The sequence below is a fragment of the Bos indicus x Bos taurus genome, chromosome 20 (genome assembly GCF_003369695.1).
Source record: "Bos indicus x Bos taurus breed Angus x Brahman F1 hybrid chromosome 20, Bos_hybrid_MaternalHap_v2.0, whole genome shotgun sequence".
In the NCBI taxonomy this organism is placed as follows: domain Eukaryota; kingdom Metazoa; phylum Chordata; class Mammalia; order Artiodactyla; family Bovidae; genus Bos; species Bos indicus x Bos taurus.
In genome coordinates, this window is record NC_040095.1 from 33,535,729 (window position 1) to 33,556,791 (window position 21,063).

At 42.7% G+C, this 21,063-nt stretch overlaps 1 protein-coding gene across 1 annotated transcript; it reads right to left on the minus strand.

Annotated features, from left to right (window-relative positions):
* Window positions 1-4,258: 4,258 nt before the first annotated feature.
* PTGER4 (prostaglandin E receptor 4) lies at window positions 4,259-17,432 on the minus strand. Its single transcript, XM_027520262.1, has 3 exons — window positions 16,849-17,432; window positions 15,470-16,396; window positions 4,259-6,204 (listed from the first exon to the last, which is right to left on the minus strand). Exons 2-3 carry the CDS (start codon window positions 16,352-16,354, stop codon window positions 5,611-5,613), a joined length of 1,479 nt encoding a protein of 492 aa, XP_027376063.1. The 5' UTR covers window positions 16,355-16,396; window positions 16,849-17,432; the 3' UTR covers window positions 4,259-5,610.
* Window positions 17,433-21,063: the final 3,631 nt, after the last annotated feature.

The window sequence follows — 21,063 nt, forward strand, 5'->3', positions numbered from 1 at the left end:
TGGTTGGTTGGATTATGAGATTGTCTTAAAGATTATGAAAGTAAAAAAAAAAAAGGGAAAGTGTTAGTTGTCGCTGTCATTCCGACTCTTTGTGACCCCATGGACTGTAGCCTACCAGGTTTCTCAGTTCATTGAATTCTCCAAGCAAGAATACTAGAGCAGGTAGCCATTCCCTTCTCTAGGGGATCTTCCTGACCCAGGTAATGAACCTGGGTCTCCTGCACTTCAGGTGGATTCTTTACTGTTTGAACCACCAGGGAAGCCAGTGTTGTTACAGTTATGTCCTGTCTACTATATCCTATTGGAACCAGATAGGATTTAATACTAACCATTTAGATAATGAGAACTGACCTACAGAAAAAGTTAGGGGCTCTGAATGGTCAGAAACAAGTTTACCACCAAAAACTGTCTTTGCATAGCATAGTTGGTAAAGCTTATAAATAAACATGGAATAGATGGTGAACAGTGCTGAATGTTCTTTTTAGAATAAGCCAGACTCAACAATAAAAAGACATTGTTTTGGACTGAACTGTATCCTCTGAAATTCACATGGTAAAGCCCTAACTCCCAACGTGACTGTATTTAGAGGTGGGCCTTTAAGGAGGTAATTAAGGTTGAATGAGGTCGTAAGAGTGGGTCTTAATCCAGTGTGACCAGTGTCCTCTTAAGAGACACCGGGGATGCATGTGTACAGAGAAGCCCATGTGGTAAGACAGGAAAAAGGTAGCCATTGCAAGCCAAGGGGAGAGGCCTTTGGAGAAACCACATCTGCCAGTGCCTTGATCTTGGACTTTCAATTTCCAGAACTGTGAGAAAATAAATTTCTGTTATTGAAGTCAGCAATTCATGGTATTTTGTTATGGCAGCCCTAGCAAACTAATATGGACATATAAACCAATTTAGAAATACATAGATGATTTGAATGGCCATTTCTCCAGAGAAAATCTACAAATGGCCAGTATGTGTATGAAAAGATTCTCAACATTATTTGTCACTGCTGCTGCTGCGGCTGCTAAGTCGCTTCAGTCGTGTCCGACTCTGTGCGACCCCATAGACGGCAGCCCACCAGGCTCCCCCGTCCCTGGGATTCTCCAGGCAAGAACACTGGAGTGGGTTGCCGTTTCCTTCTCCAATGCATGAAAGTGAAAAGTGAAAGTGAAGTCGCTCAGTCGTGTCCGACTCTTAGCGACCCCATGGACTGCAGCCAACCAGGCTCCTCCATCCATGGGATTTTCCAGGCAAGAGTACTGGAGTGGGGTGCCATTGCCTTCCATTTGTCACTTGGTAAATGCAAATCAAAACCTCAGTGAGACACTGCTTCATACCCATCGTGTGCTCAGTCATCATCGTGTTTGACTCTCTTGCGATCCCCTGGACTGTAGCTCATTAGGCTCCTCTGTCCATGGGATTTTCCAGGGAAGAATACTGGAGTGGGTTGCCATTTCCTCCTCCAGGGGATTCTCCCTGATGCAGGGGTAGAGGCCCATCTCGTACCTTGGCAAGCAGGTTGTTTACCATTGCGCCACCTGGGACAGTGACATTGAGATGGGTGGATTTGCTTGCATCAAATGCATCGGACAGAAATATATGGATCACAAACTTTGAGCGTGAACAAGGGGTGACTCTTGAGGGCCCAACTGAGTCATACTTCATTAATCCAAGGGAGTGAGGAAGTGAATGGATCAGGATCATGGGGAAAGGAAACCCTTCTGCGGTACTGACCTGATCAGGATGGACCCTCTGTGTGCATCATACGCATTAGGATGACTATAATTTAGAAGACAATAACAAGTATTGAGGATGTGGAGAACTTGACATTGCTGGTAGGAATACAAAATGTTGCAGTCACTTGGGAAAACCTGTGGCAGTTCCTAAAAAAATTAAATGTGTAGTTAATTTATGATTCAGCACTTTCACTCCCAGATATATAGAGAAATATCTCTCCCAGATATAAAGCAGTATCTCCCCCCCCCAAAAAAGTTGTACACAACTGTGGCTATCAGCATTATTAATAACAGCCAAATTAGGGAATCAATTCAAATGCCCATCAACTGATGCATGGATAAACAAAATGTGGTATATTCACACAAATGAAATATTCAGTTTAGTTCAGTTGCTCAGTCGTGTCCAACTCTTTGCCACCCCATGAACCGCAGCATGCCAGGCCTCCCTGTCCATCACCAACTCCCAGAGTTTATAGCTATAAATCAGAAAGTACTTATTCATGCTATGTGAGTGAAACTTGAAAATATTATGCAGACAGTAAAGGCCACATATTGTATGATTTCATTTATGTCCAGAATAGGCAAATGCATAGAGATGTAGTGGTTGCCCAGTCTAGGGGGAAAGATGAATTGGGAGTGACTGCAAATGGGTCTGTGCTTTCTTTTATTCTGGAATTAGGAATGATGGTTGCACTCTGTGAAAATGCTACAATACTTTACAAGGAAAATTTTATTGTATGTGAGATTTATTTCAATTAAAAAAAAGAATCAGCTAGAATCAGCGTTCTGGGTGGTGAACCTGAAGTAAAGGATGAGTGAGTATACCTTGACTAGTATTGCAAACTTCTGAATAAGACTTTGTTTCTCCTCCCATGAATATGGGTGATGAATATATTCATTTATATATAAATCTCAATATCATCTTTGCCGACAAAGGTCTGTCCAGTCAAAGCTATGGTTTTTCCAGACCATAAAGAAATCTGATTGCCGAAGAATTGATGTTTTTGAACTGTGGTGTTGGAGAAGACTCTTGAGAATCCCTTGGACTACAAGGAGGTCAAACCAGTCTGTCCTAAAGGAAAGCAGTCCTGAATATTCATTGGAAGGACTGATGCTGAAGCTGAAACTCCAATACTTTGGCCACCTGATGTGAAGAACTGACTCATTGGAAAAGACCCTGATTTTGGGAAAGAGTGAAGGCAGGAGGAGAAGGGGATGACAGAGGATGAGACGGTTGGGTGACATCACCAACTCAATGGACACGAGTTTGAGTAAGCTCCGGGAGTTGGTGATGGACAGGGAAGACTGGCGTGCTACAGTCCATGGAGTCGGACATGACTGAGCAACTGAACTGAACTGAAATGTTGTCTCATTGTCCATATACATGGAAGAAAAATAACAAGTAGAATAGTCTCTGAAAACGTTGTGTTTAGTCTTTGGTTGTTGTTTAGTTGCACAGTCGTGTTTGACTCTTTGCTACCCCATGGACTGTAGCACACCAGGCCTCCCTGTCCCTGACCATCTTCCAAAGTCTTTGGTTAGCATGGTAAAATAGAACACTTTAGAAGGTTTTGTTTTGTTTTGTTTTTTCCTTTTCCATTATGATTGATTCCAGGATATTTTTTTTAATGTATTTATTTTTTAATTGAAGGATAATTGCTTTACAGAATTTTGTTGTTTTCTGTCAAATCTCAACATGAATCAGCCATAGGTATACATATATCCCTTCCCTTTTGAACCTCCCTTCCCTCTCCCCTCCCCAACCCACCCCTCTAGGTTGATACAGAGCCCTTGTTTGAGTGTCCTGAGCCATACAGCAAATTTCCATTGGCTATCTATTTTACATATGGTAATGTAAGTTTCTATGTTACTCTCTCCGTACATCTCACCCTCTCCTCCCCTCTCCCCACTGTCTCCATACATCTCACCCTGTCCTTCCCTCTCCCCATGTCCAACAGATCTTTTCTAAGCTAGCTGAAAATCACTAAGCTATCAGGTCTGTGAAAATGACAGTCTTGATTTTCTGGTATCATTCAAAAACATCTTTTTAAAATTGCAAAAAAAAAATTATAACCCCACTCCGGGAGATTATTGCTGCTCAAAGTATGTTCTCATACTGGCAGCATCACTATACCTAGGATACAGCACAGAGCTACTGAATCAGAAAGTTAGTGTTTCCACGAGCTTTCCAGATGACTGATGCATGGTAAAGTTTGAAAAGCAGAGGTCTAGAGAATTTACAAGTAGGAAAGGCCACAAGTCTATGCTAATGTTTTAATAATGAACATTTAGATTCTTTACATGTAGCAGGTTAAGCATAATACTGTCTCTGCTACCATCCATACAGACTGGTCATTTCGAGCACACTTTGCACCCAGATCTTGGTTTCTAAATGCCATTCTTTATTAAGTGGCTCCAAGGCTTTGTACTGTTCTTGCACCTTTACATTGGACATTATTTGTAAAATAAAGAAGTTAAAATATTTCAATTTCAAAAGATGGAAGATGACCTGAAACACACAAAAATCACACAGGTTTCCAAAACTGATGATATGGAACTCCAATTGAGTGTATTTATTTATTATAATCTCCAAAATAATTTCAGTTGGCACAACTGCTTCTTAAAACCACATTACTATCAGGCTCAATTTAATTACAACCAAGCAATTCACAAAGACATTGTAAGCAACAAAACATGCTCAGTATTTCTTTGAGAAAGGTGCTTCAGATATGTGTACAGCATGACTGGGCATTACACAAAACTTTTAGAAGATGATTCTTACATGCCCAAGTTTTGTACCTCTTCTGTTGTGACATCTGTGAAAGGCTAATCCTTCCACACCTCCCGTAAAACCCTTGATGGTGCAATCTGCCTTTCTCTTAAATTTTAAAGAATATTCTAAGTCATTCCTTAGGAAAGTAAAACTATACACATTTCCAAGGGGGAAAACAAGCTGCTTACTTTTTATATTATACACTTCAATTATGGGTTACTAACACTTTTTAAAAGCTTTGTTACATTTTAAAAAGTACCAGCTAATGAAGACACAAGTACAAAATATTTATCAGCACGTTAGGTTGTCCTGAAATCACAGTTTTCTGTATAGATACATGCAGCATCACTAAACGTTTTTCACTATGTATTACACATAGCTTGGAAAGAATTTTAATATTTCGGCCTGTAATGTCCATGTCTTAAATAGAATTTTGCTTTATTACTTTAATAGTGCTAAACTCTTTTAAAAATTTGTATTTATTTTATAGATCTGACTCACTGAATTTTCAACACCATGGCCTCACCTTGGTTATGAAAAAATATCTTAACATCTGCAACTTCAGTTGGTTATACTAGGGGGAGAGGGATTACCACAACTTTGTTATACCTCGTATTAACAATAAACCTTCTCACAGAGAAGAAAATACTTTAAATACCTTAAATCATATTTACAACAATAAAATTCACATTTCATGCTTTAGTGAGACCCTTAAATCATCCACAAGACAGTCCTTTATGGTTTATTGGAATAGAGCCCTTCTGTACATGGACTTCTGCTGTGTGCCACATATAAAGCTCTTGATTTTATGAAAATAGCAAAACTTATGCTGTCCTCCTGTCAAGTAGGAAAACTGAGGGTACATCTTCCCAGCCATCAGGTTGTCACCGAAACGCTATTATCACAGCGAGGTGGCAGCCAAGGCTTCGGACCTCAGGCCCCAGAAGGAGCAACTCGTCTGTCTGCAAAGTGCTCAGAAGCCCGGGTGTTCTCTACTGTGCGTGATAGGATGAAAAGAGCCCTCTCAGCACTGGCCAAACAGCTCGCTGATGTGTCTATTGCACGGGATCTTCGAAGCTTCCAGAAATAGTGCTGTATGTCTTCCCTTTACTACTATATACATTTTTCTGATAAGTTCAGCGTTTCACTGGGAAACGTGACTTGCAGGGAGCTCCCCTTGGGGGCGGGCCCAGCCCTGCAGCTCCCGCCAACCTCGTCCACCAGTAAGAAGCTCTCCGAGTCCTGCCCCTGTGAGGAGTCTGAGGTCTCCGATATTCGCAGAGTCCTAAGCGACGTGCTGTCTATTTGGGTCAGGCCCACGCCGGGCACACCTGGCAGCAGATTCCTGCCTCCCCCGAGGCCGTTTTCACTGAGTTCTGGCGTGTACAGGAGGGTCTGCGACGTGCTGCTGATCTCTTTCAGCTCCCGGGAGAGGAAGGAGCGGGAGTGGCCGGACACGGCGGAGGACGTCCTTCTGCTGTCTGAGCAGTGCGGCCCCGAACGCTCCCGGCGCGACCCGCCGATGCGGCAGAAGAGGCATTTGATCTTCTCTATGGCTTTACTGAGCACTGTCTTCCGCAGGAGGATGTATATCCAGGGGTCCAGGATGGGGTTCACAGAAGCAATTCGGATGGCCTGCAAATCAGGGTTTTTGCTGATGACTGGCTCCAGTTGTGGCCGATATAACTGGTTGACGAACACTCTCACCTGCGAAAAGGAGATGTCCACGTTTAGTGTTTGGCATTCATTCATCAACTGGGAAAAATTTTGCATGCAACGTCTAACTTAGTAACCTTGTTGTGAGTGCTTAGTCGCTGTCTGTCCGACTCTGCGACCCCATGGACGGTAGCCCGCCAAGCTCCTCTGTCCATGGGATTCTCCAGACAAGAATACTGGAGTGGGTTGCTACGACCTCCTGCAGGGGATCTTCCCGCCCCAGGGATCTAACCCAGGTCTCCCGCATTGCGGGTGGATTCTTTACCGACTGAGCCATTAGTAACATTGGCTGCCCTCTTTTCTAAGTGCCAAGAGGGGACTTCCCTGGTGGTTCAGTGGTTAAGACTGGTATTTACAATGGAGGGGCCTGGGTTCAATCTTTGGATGGGGGAACTAAGATCCCACATGCCTTGGAGCATGGTCAAAAAAATTTAAAAAGTTTAAAAAAGTGCCAAGAGCAGCATATATAGAACCAGGAAGACCACCGATTACCACTTATCGAGTTAGTATAAATTTAATATATCAGTAACTACCTTATGAATATCTTCTCTAGGTCAAAGATGGATAAAAGAATGCAATGGGTGTACAGGAGACATAGGCATAAAGAATTTTATTAACTTCATTTCTGTGCTTTCTCACAGAATAGTGAGAAACTTTTAAACTTGGAAATTTAAACCAATATTTGAATCTATTATCATCTAGAATGGCCAGAGAACAGTTTTTATTTAATCTAATGTTATCAACTCTTACTTCAAAAACCTTTTCCATAACCAATTATGTGTCAATAAATAATAAAAGAAGAAAAAAAGAAAATCTTTCCCAGTTAGTTTTTTTCCCCTATAACTGCATTCCTTACCTAGATTATTGCATCAACCACCAAACTAGCTTTCGCATCTCCACTTCCTGTTCTCTCCAAACCATCCTCCAAACTGCCACCAGAAGATTATTTCTCAAATGCAGATTTGATTATGCTACTCGGCAGCTAAACCTTCAATGGCTCCCTGCTGCTTGGGAACTATAGTTCTGTTCAACATCTGTCACTCTGAATCCATCCTGAAGCCTCCACTGGAATCCACCCCTCTGTATCTCTGGAGCATTTTAGAATAAACAGCCAGGAGCACTCTGGAGAGACCAGACTCACTGAAGAGAGTATAAATTTGTAAATTTGAGGAAAACTATCATTTTATTCCTTAGTGGAAAGGTACATCTTATTTTCTCTCTTTTTAAAAATTAAAGTACAATATTATGTAAATGACAGGTGTACAGTATAGTGATTCACAATTATTAAAGGTAATACTCCATTTATAGTTATTATATAATACTGGCTATATTCTCTGTGTTGTACAATATATCCTTGTATCTTATTTACTACCTAATAGTTTTACCTCTTAATTCCCTACCTCTATATGGTACCCCCTTCTCTCTCCCCACTGGCAACCACTAGTTCGTTGTCTATATCTGTGAGTCTACTTCGAAAAAGCACTTGTAAAACATACACTTCCATATTTACTCCTAAAAAGTAGATCTTAAAAGCTCTCATCATGAGAAAAACATCTTGTAACTAAGTGTGGGGATGGATGTTAATTAGACTTATAGTAGTGATTATTTTGCAATACATACAAATATCAAATCATTATGCTATGCACTTGAAATAAATATAATGTTACATGTCAATTATATCTAAATAAATATATGTGTATATAAATACACACACAAGACACACACCAAAAAACCCAAAATTTTACTGTTAAAGGATGATGATGCTATCTGAGTCTTACTTCTAATTCCACCATCATTATATAATAATCTCACAATAATTCATATAAAAACAGTGGTTTTTAAGATAATGTAATTATTTGATAATTATTACTTGCTATTAGTAATTATTTTAGGTCAGGGAGAAGTAAGAGGTGAGTCTCACGGCCAAGAAAGATGCATTAAAAACCATAAAAAGAAGAAAGAACTATAGAAGCATAGCTGGAGCCATTTAACCAAGGGCAGATATGTCTAACATTAAGAAGAGTTGATGACACTGCCACTTTGTCATACAGTATAATAATATTTATGGTGTATGAATCACTAAGAAAGAATAGGGATATTTTAGATTTATAACAGACTGGATAAAAAGAAGTCTAAAACATGTAAATAATTCTCATTAATCTGCAAAAGTCAACTTATATGAAACATTTCTAAACGATGCTAGATCAGTGGGGTGTAACTGTATTTCCACTTCTTCCTATACTGGAAGACCTCAATCAACTACAGGTATATAACCCTTTATCAAGAAGTTGCTGTTGTTTCGATATTCATTTGTTTTGTTTTCAGTTGCAAAACCTGAACTGACTAGACCATGATGCTCTTTATAACTTTATTTATTCCTCTTGATGTGAATATTCCCATGTTTTGCTCCAGAGGTCCCTTTCCAGTTTCTGATGGGGATATTACATATTGTATGTGGATTACTAAATTACTTTTCTAAAAGCCAAGAAATTCTGAATTTAAAACATACTTGGTCCTAAATATTTTGGATAAGCAATTACATACAGCCCTGTAACTCTGATAGAATAAAATGGTGAAATGGCTCTAAGATGAAATTATTCCCTCGATCTCTGGAAGACAGCTAAATAAAAAGTGTACTAGAATGAACAACAGTATATGATGGCTACTCTTTTTTTTTTTTTTTGCCCAAACCACACAGCATGTGAGATCTTAAGTTCCCTGATTAGCGACAGAACTCACACCCCCCTTCAGTGAAGTTCTTATGATGACAACTCTTAAAATATTTTTAGAAACTATGTATAAATGATTCTACCAAGACAAAGGATGACTGACCTTCTGTCCTTTCAAAAACCAATGGAACAAAGCATCTTGATTTCTTCCTACCATACTCTTCATTGAGGTTCTCAGCTGTGCCTGGGCACAGAGATTCCCTCAGGTCTATGGACCTTTTCTCAGATGAAGTGTTACTGAAACCAGGAAGTTTTGAGAACCTTATTTAGATCCCCCACCCTGTTGGTGGCTGATTCTGGCCTGGGCCTCAGGTCTCCAAATTACTTTCATGTTGCTTTTTCTGTTTTACCAGGCTAGCTAGCTTTCTACTTAAGAATTATCTCCTGACAATGGAAATATTGGTAAAATACAAAGCATGAGGTCTATATTTTACTCACATCACACAGTAGGTTCTTAAGGGTAAAAGAAATTATGGATTTAAATCTGGATTTAGTATCAGGCCCTCCCCTGAGTGTGCTGCAGCTAACTTGCTTCAGTGGTGTCCGACTCTGTGCGACCCCCATAGACGGCAGCCCACCAGGTTTCTCCATCCCTGGGACTCTCCAAGCAAGAATACTGGAGTGGGTTGCCATTTCCTTCTCCCCTCTGAGTGTAGCCTCTAGAAAAAACCCAAGGCAGGATTTGGGTGAATTTGAGACTTTTAGCCAGTAGGTGGCAGTGTTGCTCTACTTGGGAGCTGGTCCCACAGCTCTCCCTAAGAGGTTTGCCCAGCCACTTCAAGACCCTCTTTCAGAACAGAATTTTTAATCTAAAGTTTGCATTTCTTAAAACTTTAACATTGAGATACTTCATTGGTAGTTGTTTCTCCCACGGCTTCCTCGATGGAAACACATTTACTACTGAAAGGAGTAAATTTTTTTAACACCTGAAATGGCTATAGAAGGAATGAAATTTGTAGCTATTTAAGGGAATAAACTAGGAGTTACCATTTATTTTTTAAAATTCCTATGACCCTTCAGAAAAATCAGTGTTGTAAAAAAAAAATTAATAGTGAAGTTTCATAATCAAGGTGACAAGAGGCAAGGAAATAATTATTTTGTGGCTCACTTCATGCTCAGTAGTAATGGAAACTATAAGGGCATGAAAAGGAGCCTTATTTCAGTGTTCCATGGTGTGTGTGGGCGGGGTGGGCATACAATTAATGTAAGCTAGTGAACCTGGTCATTTTATGTCTTCTCAGGAAAGCAGAGCTCATGGGGTAGCAACAAAGATGAGTATGAAAAGCAACGTTCCAAATTTAGATGAAAACACTCTCAAAAGCTGGTAAAATGATTTGAAAAAAAATGAAGACGGAGCTTTCCTTTGCAGCATGATCTCAATGGAGACTGACTTGAATAGAGAAAAAAAAGACAAAAGTGAGCAAAAGCTCCACGCACTTCACTAGATTTCAAAATAACCACAGCCATCTCTGCCTCACTTTAAAGGCTGTACTTGATTTGCTTCCCCAAGGGGGCAGACCCCAGATTAGGATGGGACCATCCACAGCAGGACTCCAGCGTCACAAAGGGAGGAGAGAGCACTTTTCTGCAATTCTTGTCCAACAGGCTCTGTATGTTACACCAATAAACGTGTTCAGGCAGTTTTCAGCGTTGGAAGAGCATGCTGCTGATAAAACCGAACCTCTGAGTGGGAGGTGGGTGGGGAAACACCTTAAAAGAATTCACTGAATACAAACAATGTATTTAGTCTCTTGCAATTTTATTAGTCTGTTTCTTCAGTAGCTGCTGATTTGCACATGTGGCTTATTGTTAGCACTGGCATACATGACAATATTCTAAACTTTTGAGGACGGCTAGAGATTAGGATTCAGGAACATACCTTGGAAAAAATATGATAAACCCAAAATTAAATGTGATGACGGGAAAGCTATAAGGAAGGCTGCATGTTGTAAAGATAAATGCCCAGTTCTGTTCAAATCCTGGCTCTCTGCTCCATATAATTTATAAGCAAAATCATGAAAAGGCTTAGTACAAATATGTGGAAGCTTGGCTACTGTGGAATATATCAATAATATGAAAACCACAGCTTAGAGGTTGCTTTGGGGTATAGTTAATGACGCGCATAGTCTCTAAAACACATACTTCCTGTTTAATGAATTAACCTGTTGGCAGGGAATGTCTAATTGAAAAGGAATGTTGAAATTTTGATTAGACTGATTTGGGAGTTGACTGTCGACATAGAAATGCTTTCCAATAAATGACGAGAACCTGTGATCGGATTTGTATGCGCTCCTTGTTCTGTTCCGAGCACATGAAAGGAATGTTCTATGTGTGATCAGTTATCTAACTGCCCTGTGAAGGGTCTAAAACTGACACAGCTGTTACTAGAAATTCTTCCCACCTCCTTTTTTTTTTTTTTATTTAGTGACAAAAATCTCTAAGTAAAGGAGAGTGGAGAGAGTTCTTGGGTGGGTGGTGGAATGAGAGCTCGGTTCTCCTTCCCTCTGTATCAGTGACCAGCCATCTAACTGCAGAGCAACTGCTTTTCCTCTACGGGTCAGTGTGTACACTGAAAATTTACTTCTGAAGTGTTTAGTTTCTTTGAACCCTTAACTTTGAACATTCTAACAAGAACCTTCAAGAATCACTTCAGCTCTGGGAGGAAGAGATCTTGTTAGCAGATGTTCCATAAAATCAAGCCTTGACAGGTCAGCAAAGCATGGTGAAAAGAGCCTTAGACTAGGACTCACTCCCAGCCACCCAGGAAATAGCATGAAATAAAGTCATTATCTGCAGTTGAGGAATCTGAGGTGCAGAGACAGAGAAAATATTGGTCAGCCCTCTTTTCTTCCTAGAGCTTTTTTAAAGACTCAGAGGAGAAGCAGGGAAAACAACCTTACTTTTATGTGCTGCTCCACAGTCTTCAAGGTACTACTCCTGGATCTGCAATTTTATGTTCTGGTTAAAATTCTGCTTTTGGGAATTGCTACTTTTTAAAAATTTAGCCAAATTTATTTGAAAAAAATAATCCTTCAGGTTCCGCTGTAATAGTGCCTGGATTTATGGCATTCTTCATGCACCTATGTGATTTTTAACTCATCTGGAACCCCATCAGTTTCTTTTAGTTTCCACTTCCAGTCTGCCCGCAGTAAACAAAAGTGTATCTACTTACACAGTTTTCCTCTGCTCTAATAAACCTTTGGCGATCAAATGCTGATGAAGGCTTATACAGACAACTAGTTTATAGTAAGGAACCAAATAAACACTTAAAGGACGCTATTTTCCTAAGTTTCACTCCTCCCAGGCAGAAGATGAATCAAACTGGCCATTCTACTTTTAATAGAGGTGAAGGCTTGCTACTTCAGAGTAAGAAGAAAGAAAATAAAAGAAACAAGTAAGCAATAAATACTGCCATAGCATGCCTGTGCGTGGGGGAAAATGCCTTTCAAATCCTGTAGTGTAACCGTTTAGCCCTGAGGCCAAAGACTGGATTACAACAATGTCTAACATTAGTAACAAAATTAGGTACCAGACATTGATCCAGCTGCAGCATTTAACACCAGGACCTTAGGCTGTCTCACTTGCATATTTCTAAAGAATTCATTCCCTTTTATTTATTTTGAGCATAAACTCTTTCATTTCTTTAGCTTCTCTTGTATTTCAAAAACCAGAGACTGCTTATAAACAGAACAGACAAAATGACATTAACCTTGTCCCACTAAACCTTGTCATGCAATGTTCCCTGTTGATTGTATTTACATCTTTTCTCTTCATTGCTTATGACTCACTTTAGAAAATTTTGCAACTTCAGCACAGTTCTTCATATAACTGCAATTAATTTTTCCAACCTTTCTCAAATTTCCATTCCAAATCTATTTTATGAGATATATATATTTTGGAGAACAAATTAAAATTGACTTTTATACTAAATTCAATACCAACTGCCTTCTAAGAGCCACTGTCGTTTCTCTTTCTCTGGTATCCGAAAGACAAAAATGTGGCCGCTTTGCAGTGATGCTTGTTTTCCTTATGTATTGTAAGTCAAGGTTTGTGAAGCTACACATAAAGTATATTTGCTCTGTTATTTCCAAGGCATTTTAAGTGTTTGGAAGGGTTTGATTTGCCTCCAATAGGATTACCAACCAACTTGATTTGATAAAGTTAAAAGAGATTCTTCATTAGTTTCCTTGAAACTGAAGATAGATCTGACTGTTTTAAAAGTCAGAGTTCAGAAATTTTCAACTCAAATTACAATATGAATGTGAGAAATGTGGAAAAAAACAACAAACCAAGAAAGTTGTAAAAGTGATCCAAGGAAGGCTACAGCTGTGAATGCTTCCCTTTTAATTCTTTCAGTCATTGCTAAACTGTGGGCGGGTGAATAATATAATGACATCATTCTTATCATTAATTTACAATTAGATCTATTCTGAAGCTACCATTACTTGTATGATTTCTTATTACTTACAAAGGTATGTCTATGTGATTATTTCTCAGCTGAGCCATTTTCAATTTGCAGGGTAAAAAGGTTAATATCACTACACAACACTGACTTTACAAAGAGTAGACAATCCTTGTTAGTTTAGATGTGGTCAGTCTGCAAACCACAAATATAACTCCTATAATTTCTTGCCTCTTGTTCCTCAAATAATGTCAAAGGCTTTGTGATAAATGGCTTTGCCATCAGATCTACCATTTCAGCCCATAAGAGGCTTTGAAGAGAACAGTTCATCTGTGACTGTGTGGTCATCAACAGCTTTGCATGCTTGCCTCCAACCAAAACACAGTTTAAAAGTTATGTGTGTGTTGCTAAACCTCTAGCTCTGATTCCTCAGTTCTTTAAAGTGGATGTTCTGTAAATAACAACCACTCACTCTGGCATTTACTGTTCTGTAAAACATAAGGCACAGGCCACAGAAGGAGGCCCCAGCCAGAGAGTTGTTTCTTCTAAAATCTCCCTCTATTCTAAAGGTGCCATTACAGACAGTAAAATATGTTTATGTGGCTCAATTAACTCTCTAAATTATCCTGGGTCCTGGGAGGGTTTAAAGGCCCTTCTGGCCAATTATATTTACTTCTGTTTATACAAATTGGCAAGAAGCTACTGTACACCGGCTCTCCGCCACCTTGGAGTTCCATTTACAGATGGAAGGAATTTTATCCATCTGTAATTTTATATAATATTTTATATTAAAATATTTTATTAGATATAACATCAATTTTATGATATAATATTTTTATCTTAAAATCTCTGAATAGTATTAGTAAAGGAAAAGATGGAATAATAGCCTATAATATTTATTTTCTCATGCTCCCAATCAGCATTCAAAAAAAACAAAACCAACTTTTTCAAGTTGATAGTTTAGAATTTCCAGGAATGTGGTGTTTTGAGATATAGAAAAACTCGACTAGTTGCTTTCACGAGAAACTCTAGATGAAGTATTATGTGCATCTGCCCATGGGTTTCTAGTGCAAAGAGAGGAGAGCTAGGCAGACTTTCAAACTTTCTGCTTGTAACATTTTAAAACATTTGAAAAGTTAATGCACAGGCAATGTTAAAGAAGATGGTGTCCTTAAAGCGTACCAAAACGCAAACTCACACACACTGTTTTGAAGGCCAAAATTAGAAGTGTTCTAGGAGGGAGACATGACGTCATATTACAGAAGCAACCTTGGGGTTAGATTGGTCTGAGGTTCATCTCAAGTTGCAAAGCTTTGGCTTGGCAATAAATAAGGTGACCATCTCTAAAGCCCCATCTCTCTAGAAAGGCACTCTATCTCTTACAGTTGAGAATGTGAATTCAATACCCCAGGTGCATCAGCCTATCCTCAACAGGTCCCCTGAAACACCTTGCTTTCCTGGCCCCTAGAAAGAATGAAGCTCTGGGCCTTGCCCACGGAGGGCCACATGTGCACCAAGATGTTTTCCTGGGGGACTCACTGCATGGCAAAGAGCAAGGAATTTAGCTTGACCGTCTAGTTCTGCGGGATTATTTTAAGCAAGTAATTCCCAGTGTAAAGTGAAGGAGTTAGACCAAAATGCATCCAATATCCCTTCAAGCTCTAAAATTCGACATAAGCTACCAAAAGAAAACTTTAAAAAAAAGGACATAAATCAGAACACTAAAAACCCTACAACTGTAAGGAGTGGACACCAAAGAAATCACCGGCCCCGATGGTTCGGATTCCGCCTGAGGATGGGGCTCAGTCATACTACAGCGGTTTCCTCTCTACATCCGACGGAGAGCGCGCCCGTGTTCTCGGAAGGCTCAAGGCCACTGTCAGGCAGCCTGATGTAGGGGCTGTCCCGGGAGGGAGAGGAAACTAGGCTTTCGGGGAAAGAAACTCGGCGATGTAGGGGAAAAGCACCTGCTGCACCTAGTTAGCGACGGGGCCTAAAAAGAGCCTGGGCGTGGGGACCCCACGGTGGCCTGTGGCCGAGGAAAGGGAGAGCAGGGAGCGAGCGATGGAGGAGGAAGGTGGACGCAGGAAAAGGGCCAAGTAGGACCCTGGCCCCTGCCACTCACCACAAGCGGGATGGAGCAGATGAGCACCACCAGAGAGGTGGCGATGAGTAAGATGACCATCTGGATCTCGGCGCCCGCGATGCGGCGGAAGCTCCGGCGGCGGCGAAAGTCGCTGAGGCGCGGCAGGGCGGGGGAGGAGGCGGCCGGGGGAGCCCGGCAGGCTGTCGGGGCCAAGGCGACGGCGGCGGCGGCCGCGTGGTGCTGCTGCTCGGTGCCCAGCGAGGTGCGGCGCATGAACTGGCGGTGCATGCGGAGCAGCGCGCCGCACACGAGCACGTTGCAGAGCACGGTGGCGAGGATGAGGAAGGAACTGAAGCCCGCATACATGTAGGAGAAGGCGGCGTGCGCTGTCACGTTGGTGGTCCAGTCGATGAAGCACCAGGTGGCCGGGTACTGCAGCCGCGAACTGCCCAGGCCCATGCTGGGCAGCGCGCAGAAGAGCACGTTGGACGCGTAGACCGCGAAGAGCGTGAGCCCCGCCAGCCGCTTGTCCACGTAGTGGCTGTAGAAGTAGGCGTGGTTGATGGCCAGGTAGCGCTCAATACTCATCGCACAGATGATGCTGAGCCCCGACAGGCCAAAGAAGAGCAGGATGAAGGTGCTGTATTCGCACAGCGCGTGGCCCCCGGGCCATTGGCCCTTCAAGTAGGTGGCGATGGTCACCGGGCTCACCAGCAACGTACCCAGCAGGTCGGTGACCGCCAGCCCGCATACCAGTGTGTAGAAAGTTGTCTCCTTCTGCTCTTTGCGCGACTTACAGAGCACCACGATGGCCACCAGGTTGCCCACGACCCCGAAGATGAACATCACCGCCGGGATGGTCACTGGGCTGTTCAGTGGGTTGGAGGCCTGGGAGGATGATGCATTGGTCCCAGGGGCGGTCATGGTGGTGGCCGACGGTACACTGCCTTGGACTGCAAGTCTGTGGAGAATAGGAGAGAGACGAAGAAGCGATGAGGAGAAATTATCACCTGCAAAAAGGTGTCAGACCCGCTCCCAAGAAACAATATGCTGATGAGAGATCGGGGGGAGCAACTCGATCCAACATTGTGGACTGTAGCCACTTACCAACTCAGCTACCTAAATCTCCAGGCTCCGGATAAGTCCTGCCGGCAGCACCACTCTACGGGCATTAATATTTATACGTTGATACGGTCTTTCTCTCCTCTCCCCAACCCAACTCATTCCATTGCCAAGATGAACAAGACCTATCTCAAGGGAAAAGTGGCTTGCTCGTTTTCCCGACAGATTCTGAGTCAATAAAAGTCTCGCTGAAAACAAGTTATGGAAGATAATTTGAAGAGAGCACTCTTCATTTCCTGGCTACGCTCAAGGGGCGCCCGCACCGCTCTCTGCCCAGTGCCCCCAACCCTGTCTCACCTGTGGAAGCCGCGGAGGTTGCAATTACGTAAGCCCCCAGGGTCAAGCCTCAGATGTCCTGGACAAGCCTTCAACCTGCCCTCAGCCGTGCCCTGCTCAATGTGGAGCTTGCCAAGCCTCTGCCTTCTCAGAGCCTGCTCTCGGTGGCTGCCAGTTTTCCGGAACTGGGGTCAGTGGTCAGCTTTCAAAAACTTGGAGAAACAGAAGGGCAGCGAAATGGGTCAGTGAAGCCTTATCATGGATTGCTTTTTTCCTTCGTCTTTTCCTTCGTTTCTTCAAAGACGATTTAAGCTTTGCGGAGCCCGCGGGAATCGTCCGTGGGCGGACAGCTCTCAGGTGTGCGGCGCAAAGCGCTGGTGGCACCGAGCCTGGGTACCGGGCTCGGGCAGCCCTCCTCCCCAGCCCAGGGCAGCGCGGGCGGCTACCGGGGCTGGTGGCTACAGCTGAGGCCGCTTCTGACGCCCTGGGGGCGGCTTGAGGTCCCCTCTGCCCGAGGCTCTGACCTGGGGCGGTTCATCTTCCTCTCGGGCTGCCGGGTTTCCAGCTCCGCTCTTGCTAGTCCAGCCTCTGTACAAACTTTCCTGCAGCTTCAAGTTTCCCTGGTGGGGGCGGGGCCACACAGCGCGCGGCCTGGGCGCCCATTGGCCAGATGTGAAGTGGGTGGGGCGCTCGCTCGCTCCTGTGCCCCGCGAGGAAGCGCTGCGGGCCGGAGGGCGGGGCCCCCGGCGGCGCGGGTCCCACCGCGCCTCTGCCAGCTGCTTGCCTGCGGCTTTCCAGCCCACCGCGGGGCTGGGATGGTGGAGGCTTGGCCTCCCTGCTCCAGGCAGGTGGTGCTGAAAGGTCGCGGTCCGCGGGGACCCTGGGGGAGTCCCGGTATTCTCCTGTGCACCCTCTTAGCTACTTTGAACTCGGCATCCAGGGCGGACAGCTCTGAAACCCTCATCTTTTCTTCCTCGCTGCCTCCTTCTCCAAGTGGGCTATTTCTCGCACCTTCTTCAGCCGAGTTGCAACATCTGGGTGCTGGGAAGGGAGGTCAGCGGCTTAGGACTCTACCTAGGAGGTGTCGAGGTGTGTGTGTGTGTGCGCGCGCGCGGCTCTGGGAGGAGAAATAGGGTGCGTGCGCGAGTGGCCCCGGATCAGAAGTAAGGGTGTGCGTGATTGTCGTGGTGGCTGGATGGAAGAGTGGGCATCAGGATTAGGCGGGGAAACGACGAGGAATCCATCCTCTCACCACGAAAGGAGTTCGTTGGCAGTGCCGAGACAATTAAAAAAAAAACAATAGGTGAGGGGGTGGGGGGAAGCCGGGACAGCAACGTCTTCGGTCGCAAGTGGCAGAGACTGCGGCTGCGGAGAGCCGGCGCGCGGCCCTCCAGGGAACGGACAGTGACTGCGGAGGGCTGCCTGTCGAACCGCGGAGACCTTTGTCCTCCTTCGGGGAACTTCTCCGCCCCGTGAGAACGGTTAGACTGAGTTTCGTGTCTGGGCTCGGTTAACAGTCGGATTTAGACACCTTCACCATGAATTCTTGGAAAGGCTGATACTGGGATTGTTTTCAAGTAAAGGAATTGTCCAGTCACTACCTCACCGGTCAACTCTTGGAAAAGCCTATTTGCTCTACCTTTTAATCTTTGAATTACAATTTGGCTTCTTCTCGTTATCCCCTTCTTTCTATTTTACTTGCTACAGTCAGAACTGTTCTATTAATATTTTACTTGCTAAAGTCAGAACTGAAAACTAAAAAAAAAAAAAAAAAAGATTGTAAAACTTTATGGCATAATTATAACCGCTTCACCATTTTTTTTAAACCGTAAAGTGAGATTGTGTGAGCCTTCATAATTTCAGTTCCTAGGATCTCTTTCCCGAGGTCGATACATGCATTTTAAAATAATGCATCTCCTCACAGGATAAATAACTTGATCCTTTTATATGCAAAAGCAGGCACTCATGCCTTTATTATTTCGTGAATGTACAAAACTAAGAATTTATCTGGTGCTCCAGTTATTCTCAAGTGACACAGTAACAAACGAGTAATAGGAGGAACAAAGCATTCCAGTTTTCAGCTAATTACAGGACGTAATTGTATAAGACACCATGTGATATATTGATATAACATCAATCTGTTGTTTGTATTGTTTCCACATGAATATCAGGGGTTCGGAAAGAAACACATTTGGTAGCAGATGTAAAAAGAACTGATGGAGATCCGTCAGTTTCTCAGAGCCCTAATCCAGTATAACCACTTCTGTTGTCTGTGCTTCCTGTTAAGTAGTAAGCTGTAGGATTGTGTCAGCATTGAAAAAGGAAACTGCACGTTCTACCCCCAATCTTTTGTGACCACATTTCATCACTGTCACCCTGTCAGGTGGTTGTTAGTAAGAGTTTGAAGGGGAGGTGGGAAGTTCCACTTATAATCACCCTCTGCTAATAAAATTTTTTTTCCAGTTCTCTTTGCATTTGAAGTTCCTAAAATGGAGAACAATTTGAGTTGGTCCTTGTTAACTTTTCATGATGAAGAGTATTTTAAATATAAAAGTTGAGGCGCTCTGTTGAGAGAATTAGGATTAGAGATTTTAGCACATTGCTGATAAACTGGACTTGTTACCAATAGAGCTGTTTTTCTTACTACTCATTTGCATTCACTTTCCAAAGTAGCTTTACGAAAATGAAAATAAATAAGAATCCAGAACATCAGACTGAAAAAATGTTAGGAGGTTTACCTCTACCGTCTCTTGGTACATGATTCTTAAAACTTAAGTTTAAGCCTTCAAAAGTAGAAGTTGAAAATTTGGAAATGAATATTTTATTTTCTTTATTTGAAAAACTGGGACACTGTTGTTCAGTGTCCCTCACACTCTCCTGGGAATGTACGTTGCGAAAGAAAACAAAGAATCACCATGATTCTTTGTCATTTGATTCTTTGACAATTCTTGTCATTGTTTGTGTATTTTATGAAAAAAAATTTATTCTAAGCATTGATTTATTTCCTCTCTTGCCATTTCTGCCTCAATCCCTACTCTACACTGCAAGTCCCTGTTTCAATTCTGTCATCAAATCCTCCCTGAAGGTTTGCACTAGTCCAAGAATGGCCCCACTGATCCTTTTGATTGCTCTCTGCTAGCTAATTACTGGACTATTCTTTTAGGTCAACATCATAAGGCAGGAACTCTTAAAAGCAGAGTCCACTTGGAGGCTACCAACTACATTCCCTTTGACTAGGTTGAATCTTCCTTGAGTCAAAAGAATGGTTAACAAAGGGGCTAGTTCCTGGGAGGAAGGTAGCAGGATGAATCAGATCTGGCCTGGACCACATACTGAGGCAAAGCTGGCCAGATCTTAGAGCATTCCTAAACAGCTAATATTCACGTAGCAAAGCCCACACAAAACCTGCTCTGTGTCATTCAGGACTGGCCATTAGATACTCAAAAAGGTGAAAAAGGTGTTGATCTGGTGCAGATAACCCAGTGCCCATGGCCACATCTGTCTTCCACATGCTCACCCAACTGGTTTAGTAAATTACAAGTATGACATTAACCTGATGTTGGGCATGAAAAGAGGTCCATGATTGTGGCTTTGGTCTCTCCCTTTTTAGCGGTGCATTTTAAATGTGCACCTAATTATTTTCATTTTCCAAGCATAAGTTTTGTGCTGATTCTGCTGCTTAGGGCTGTTATACATGTTAATACTGTGATTGACTCCTCAGCATCTTCATGTGGGCCTAAATTACCACTGTGGAGGCTGGTCGCCACCAAGTGATTGCTTCAGGCTTGCTTCTTCTCTGACAGTTTCACTCATCAAAGTGACAGCTTTCTACCTTTTTATTCTTCCCCTCTTCTTTTTCCAGACAGGTATTTCCACTGCACTCCCATTGTAAACTGGGCTAATGGACAAAGAAAGAAGATTATTTAATTAATGTTGATCATTTTTAAAAAGAAACTTTTTGTTTTGTATTGGAGTATAGCCAATTAACAAACAATGTTGTAATTGTTTCAGGTGAACAGTGAAGGGACTCAGCCATACATATATAAGTGTCCATTCTCCCCCTCAAACTCCCCTCCCATCCAGGCTGCCATACCACATTGAGCAGAGTTCATTTACTATTCAGTAGGTCCTTGCTGGTTATCCATTTTAAATATAGCGGTGTGTACATGTCAATCCCAAACTCCCTAACTATCTTGCTCATTTTGGAAGGTACAGGTGGAGAGATAAAGTCTTAT